This window comes from Rhincodon typus, chromosome 14, assembly GCF_021869965.1.
Source record: "Rhincodon typus isolate 14 chromosome 14, sRhiTyp1.1, whole genome shotgun sequence".
NCBI classification, from domain to species: Eukaryota; Metazoa; Chordata; class Chondrichthyes; order Orectolobiformes; family Rhincodontidae; genus Rhincodon; species Rhincodon typus.
Genome location: NC_063345.1, coordinates 1030144 through 1037121, shown reverse-complemented (window position 1 = coordinate 1037121; position 6978 = coordinate 1030144). Strand labels below are relative to the sequence as shown.

General features: G+C 47.5%; 1 protein-coding gene across 3 annotated transcripts in view; it reads right to left on the bottom strand.

Annotated features, from left to right (window-relative positions):
* Nucleotides 1-3862: 3862 nt before the first annotated feature.
* LOC125484840 (transcription cofactor vestigial-like protein 3) overlaps nt 3863-6978 on the bottom strand; it is a 7641-nt gene continuing 4525 nt past the window's right edge. For 2 of the 3 annotated variants that reach the window (XM_048605222.1, XM_048605220.1), the window contains exon 4: nt 3863-6710. In XM_048605222.1, the coding sequence (XP_048461179.1) occupies nt 6667-6710 (44 nt within the window). In that variant the 3' untranslated portion in view covers nt 3863-6666. The remainder of the gene's footprint in view (nt 6711-6978) is intronic. The other variant, XM_048605221.1, reaches the window with a different exon arrangement.

Genomic DNA, 6978 nt, shown 5'->3' with positions numbered 1-6978 from the left:
TGTGTGTGAGTGTGTGTGTGTGAGAGAATGTGTGAGAGCGTGTGAGTGAGTGTGCGTGCATGTGAGTGAGTATGCGCGTGAGTGTGTGCGTGTCCGTGTGCGTGAGTGTGTGTGTGCGCGCGCGTGTATGTGTGCGCGCGTGAGAGTGTGTGCACGAGAGTGTGCGCGCGAGAGTGAGTGTGCGCGCAAGAGTGTGAGAGTGTGTGCGTGTGTGAGAGTGTGTGCACTTGTGAGAGTGTGTGTGCGTGTCCGTGTGCATGAGTGTGTGTATGTGTGTGCGCGTGTATGTGCGCGCGGCGCGAGTGTGTGTGAGAGAGTGTGTGCGAGTGAGAGAGTGCATGTGTGAGTGTGCGCGCGTGAGTGTGTGTGAGTAAACAGATCATTGTTTGCGGTAAACTTCCCAGCTCACCACTATATTTATGTGGTGAGTCCAGTTGAGTTGCAGGTCAATGGTAACCCCCAGGATGTTGATAGTGGGGGACTCAGTGATGGTAACACCATTGAATGTCAAGGGGTGGTGGTTAGATTGTCTCTTATTGATGATGGTCATAGCCTGGCATTTGTGTGGCGTGAATGTCACTTGCCACTTGTCACTCCAAGCCTGGATATTGTCCAGATCTTGTTACATTTGAACATGGACAGCTTCAGTATCTGAGGAGTCACGAATGGTGCTGAACATTGTGCAATGATCAGTGAACATCCCCACTTCTGACCTTATGATGGAGGAAGGTCATTGATGAAGCAGTTAAAGATGGTTGGACCAAGGACACTGCCCTGAGGAACTCCTGTAGAAATGTCCTGGAGCTGAGATGATTGACCTCCAACAACCTCCACCATCTTCCTATGTGTCAGGTATGACTCCAACCACCGGAGCATTTGCACCCTGATGCCCATTGATTCCAGTTTTGCCAGGGCTCCTTGATGCCACACTCAGTTAAATGTAGCCTTGATATCAAGGGCTGTCACTCTCACCTCACCCTCTGGAATTCAGCTCTTTTGTCCATGTTTGAACCAAGGCTGTAATGAGGTCAGGAGCTGAGTGGCCCTGGCAGAACCCAAACTGGGCGTCACTGAGCAGGTTATTTCTGAGCAGGTGCTGCTTGATAGGACTGTTACTGACACCTTCCATCATTTTACTGATGATCGAGAGGAGACTGATGGGGCAGTAATTGGCCGGGTTGGATTTGTCCTGCTTTTTATGTACAGGACATACCTGGACAATTTTCTACATTGCCGGGTAGATACTAGTATTGTAACTGTATTGGAACAGCTTGGCTAGGGGAGCGGTAAGTTCTGGAGGACAAGTGTTTAGTCCTATTGCTGGGATATTGTCAGGGCCCGGAGCCTTTGCAGTATCCAGTATCTCCAACTGTTTCTTGATATCATGTGGAGTGAATCGAATTGGCTGAAGACTGGTATCTGTGAAGCTGGGGACCACTGGAGGAGGCCAGTGGTTATTAATTAGCCCATTTTCATTACAAATACAAATGTGAAATAACATTTCCTCCAGTCGACTCCACAATTCACTCCATAAGGTACCAGCCCTCACTCCAGAATCTCACCCTCCACAGGTTGTGTTGTTTTACCCAGTCTAGGTGTTGAGTAAAGGCACCCATGATAATTGTGTTGCCCATGCCCAGCGGTTCTCTCCTCTCCTGATTAATGCCATGCCCCACACCGTCACACTAGCTGGTGACTTGTAAATAACTCCCCCATTGTCTGCTGCGTCCTCGCTGTTTCTAAGATCCACACAAACAGACTCCAAACATTGTTCTCCTGATTGGGGAGTTCCCTTTCTGATGGACTGGGCCTGTGTTGTTTTATCTGCTGAATATCGGGCAGCTCAGCACCCAGCTTTGACTCTTCCTGCCCCACACTGGGGGCTATTTACCTCCCGAATGAGCCAGAGACGGGTATTGAAGGAAATGGAAATGGGCGACACAGCTGGTACTGTTGGAACAGGTGGGGAGGGGTCCCGAGTGGGCAGCACCAACAACAGGCTGGTGTGGTGATATTGGGGAATGGGATGGGGGAGAGTGAGAGTGGGAGAGGATGAGCCCAGTGCAGTAGCAGAGACAGAGTCAGTGTGATATATTGTAGAGAGAACGGTGACACTAACACTTACGGAGTGGGAAATGGTATTGATCTGTCTCCTACCTCCCTGGGCATTTACCCAATGGCTGAATCTGCACTGACCGACAGTGGGGCATGTGGGATCTCGGAGCATGATGACCAGGGGCTGGTGGCATGGCCTGGAATGTAGAAGAATGAGGGGGATCTCATAGAAACCTCAAAACTGCCAACAGGACTGTGAACCCAGGAAGGATGTTCCCAATGGTGGGGGAACCCAGAGCCCAGGGCCTTAAGGATAATGGATATACCATTTCAGACTGAGACAGCGGTGAGCTTTTGGGAATCATTGCCACAGAAAGTGCTTGAGGCTGAAACATTGTGTTTTTGATGAGAAGGCAGATCTTGCTCCTTGTGGATAAAGGGATCAGAGGATGGGGGGGCAAGAGTGGGATTAGGCTATTGAGCTTGATGATCAGCCATGATCATACAGAATGCTGTAGCAGGCTTGAGGGGCAGAATAGTCCCTTCTTTGCTGGTCCTGTGGGATGGGAACACACCATCTACGTCCTACCCCATCCAACAGGACCCCCATATCAGGCCTGTCAAACGGGGAGCTAACATTCCCTCTGTCTGCCAGGTCAGGACAAACATCAGGAACCATGCACGCTGGCAGCCCCACACTGGCAGTGCTTTCCCTGGTGCACAGCAGCCTTATAAAGATGGTGCTGGTGCCAGGGATCCCTGCTATTCCGGGATTTCCCTGCAGGCACGGGTATCAAGGAGAATGGCACCATTGGGCTGTGTTAGTGGTTAATGGGGCAACTTTGGGACGGTACAGTGCAGCACGATCTGACTGGGCCCCACGGGAAAAACCCCTTCAACTAAAATACCAGATGATTGCACCCCTTTAATTTGCCTTTTCGTGTTTGCGAAATAAACTTCTGTTTTTAAAGAAACTCTTCTGTTTCAGTAACTGAACATTGGTGTTAACCAAACTGCTTCAAAGAAATGGTGATCAACATGGTTTGTATTCTGGGATCAGAACAACATACCGTCAGACCTGCATGGAGGGGCACGCATACATTTCAGCTCACAGCGATGGGATCAGCACGAGGGGGTGGGGTTTTCATGGTGGGGAAGGGTTGGCTCGGGAGGGGGGTGCGGGCATGGGGTTGGCATATAGTGACGGGGTCTGAACACCAAGCTGGGTATTGACACCGTGCTCTTGCTGCATGTAACCCTCAGACACTCACGGAGCTGGAGAGAACGTGGGGGAACGTGGGATCGGACTTGTCCTGTAATAACATCAGCTGGCAGAGTCTTACCAACCCCTGGGAGCATGTGGGACTGGAACTTGGGTCTCCTGGCTCAGAGATAGGGACATTACCCACAGTGCCACCACATCCTCAGCAGCTGGGGCTAACCACACTATGGAATTGTATTCAGATTGTGAGAGCAAACTAGAGACTCCGTTCTGACACTGTGGTAGTATCCATACCTCTGAACCAGGAGACCAGTGGTCCAGCACCACCTGCTGCAGATGTGCACCCTGACACTGCTAACCAGATTGATTTGAATAAAAATCTCTGCTCGTGGATAAAGGAGCAGATTATTGTATTTTAGAGCTTGAGAATGAAACATTATAATCCAATCCTACATTGATTCCTGATTAGATTTCACAGACAGGCCAACAGTGCTGTGGTGTTTAACTATCACAACATTCAGCTTTTCTTTTTATACTTTATTTAGAATGCAACAAAACATCAATTAATATATTACTTTACTGCTACAAAAAAATCAGGTTCATTAGTCTACACCATGTGTACAGTACTGTGTGGCCTGGGCATAGCCAGAACTGTGTGCCCCGGGTATACCCAGCACAGTGTACCCCAGGTATACCCAGTACTGTGTAATCCCAGTATACCCAGCACAGTGTGCCCCCGGTATACACAGTACAGTGTACCCCCAGTATACTCAGCAGGGTGCCCCTGGTATACCCAGCACAGAGTGCCCTGGGTATACCCAGTACAGTCTACCCCCAGTATACCCTGTACAGTGTACCCCCAGTATACCCAGTACAGTGTGCCCCAGGTATACCCAGCACAGTGTACCCCGTGTATACCCAGCACAGTGTACCCCCGGTATGCCCAGTACAGTGTGCCCCGGGTATACCCAGCACACTGTGCCCTGGGTATACCCAGTACAGTGTACCCCAGGGTATACCCAGTATTGAGTATGTTGTGTATACTGGGTATGTACTGATTGAAGATGTGCCAAGGACAGTTGATCCTGAGTGTACAGATTACAGTGTGCACCAGCTCTAACAGGCTATTGCTGTATGGTTGGCAATTACTTTTTTAAAAAGACTATAGAAACATAGATTCTTCATTTAATATCAATATTGTGACCTATTATAGATTTCGGGTGACTATATCTGACAATTTGTGATAATGCTGCCATTTACAATACTTACACCCTCACTGGAGGAGATAACTAATTGCAGCTTAGATGCTTCACTGATGAGAATCATCTTGCCTTTGACTTTTTGTTCCCTGTGTGTCTCCCTGAAACCCTGAGAATACCCGGAACATTCTGCCAACTGGAGGTTACCAGGTGCTTCCTCTTAAAGGCCCGGTTAAAACCCACGTTCCCCTCTGATGGATCAACAGTCAATAAGGTTTTAGTAAAATCAAGTCTTTTCTTCCCATTAATCTTCATTTCCAATCAGCAGTATCCAGTAAGTTCTGGATGATTAAATCATGCGAAGAATAGCAATAACATTAACAAAGCTGGCGTTGGGATTCATTAGGCAGAGTATAAATATATTTAATTAGTTCATTTGGTGGGTCTAGACTGATGGATTTAGTGAATGGCAGTGACCCAGGCAGGGGCATACTTTGAGGATATCGCAGGAGAGAGTGCTCACATGCAGATCTCTCCACCCGACTGTAAAACATTTACAATCCGTGATGTTCCCCAACCTTCCCCCAACTCCTCACGACACCAGATCCCAAGCCCCTAGCATCCTGCCGAATGTCTCGAGATCTGGGAGTGTGTCCTGTACCTAGTGAAACTGGAGACGAAACTACTACCTCACTGAACTAGGCATGGACAAGCAGTGAGCGTTTCCCCAGCTCTGCACCTTTGACAACTGGTAAAAATAAAGTCCAAAGAAAATGTAAAAATGTAAAACAAACCATGGATCATTTCCAACGCCCACTTGGTTTATCTATCAGATTATCAGCAGTTGATTAATCCAATACTGCCCAAGAAATGAGAATTATTTGGTAACACACCCTGAGCTCTTGTGAACCAGTAGATGGGGCTGTGGGACTGTAAATGTTCAGCCTGAGATCACACAGTCAAACACACGCAGCTTAGACAGGAGAATGAGATCAGAAAAATATTAACACAGAAAGTGCTGAAGAAAATCAGCCGCATCGATGGAGCGAGACACAGAGTGAATGTTCCACTGACCCATCTTCAGAGTTGTCCTGAAGAAAAAACACCCAGTTTAGAGTTCTCCATGGCAACACCTCAACCAATCACAGTCCACTTGCCAAATAATCAGCATTCTCCCTGCACCACGCAGTATAAATGTTGTTTTCCTTTTGTTTTGCATTCTTGCGAATGGTCCTGATGAGGCAAGATGGAAAAATTTGAAACAGATGTGTCTTTTCTCAGCAATCTTCAGTTTTGAGGTCTTCTGTTGCTTTAAATAATGAATATTATGAGATTTCAGCAAGTAATATTTGTAATTCAATTTAAGCATGACTGTCTCTGAGTAAATAACACATCTATCATGGGGAGATTTCTTAATCAACTTGGATGTATTTTTATCCCTTTCAGACACCCACCATAGCCCCAGCCCTCCCTTTCTCTGTAATACCTTCTAGCTCCTGAACCTGGTATCACAGTTTGGCCAATTCGGAGCTCCATGGGTCCAACCTGCTCCAAATTTTGTGGCTGCCAAAAGTCTGGAATTCCTGCCCGAGTGTCAGTGTCAAATCTTGCTGGATAATGTTTCTGTGTAACACCTGGAGATGGTTTTTGTTTGAAGAGTTTTTGAAAGAGTTTCCACATTTCTTCAGGCCCTGAGTTGTGCATTTGCAGAAGCGGATTTATAATTTGAGAAAAGGCATTGCCTGTGGTCTCCTTGGACTCTCAGTATCTGAAGTCAATCAATCAAACTCCTCAATGAAGGCCCATTCACTTATACAAAGGCTTTAAATGACAATTGGAGTCTCTGTATTTCCCTGAATGGAGAATATTCCAGGTTAATGCCTGGCAAAGTCAGAGAGAAGGATTTGATGCTTACTGTCCATTAGCCGCTCAGCACCAACTCAACCCTAATCCACCCCAACAATCCCACTCCCAAAATATCCATAGCTTCTGCTTCTCTGACAGATGCACACCCCAGTCTCAGGTTGACACCAGGAGCACATGAGGAGCATAAGGTCAAGGAGCAGTTCAGAAACAATGTGTTGTGAAATGGATGGGAAGGAGTGGTTCACTGATATAGTGCAGCGATGGGCAAGGGTGCGACAGTGCTGACGGATAAACATGGAGTCGAGGAAAGGCAGACAGCTCAGGCTAATACCAGTAAATGTCCTTCCTCCTCTGAGGGGCTTGTAAACCTACAGAAGAAATAAAAAATATTTACATCAGGCAATTCTACAATTTCACATCAGTCTTCAACTTTGCCTGATAGTAATGCTGAATAAAAAGGCTAGTATTCAGAACACTGTCAAAATAACATCCACAAAAATGAAAAAGGTCAGTGCTGAGGGAGCGCCGCACTGTCGGAGGGTCAGTGCTGAGGGAGCGCCGCACTGTCGGAGGGTCAGTGCTGAGGGAGTGGGCACTGTCGCAGGGTCAGTGCTGAGGGAGCGCCGCACTGTCGGA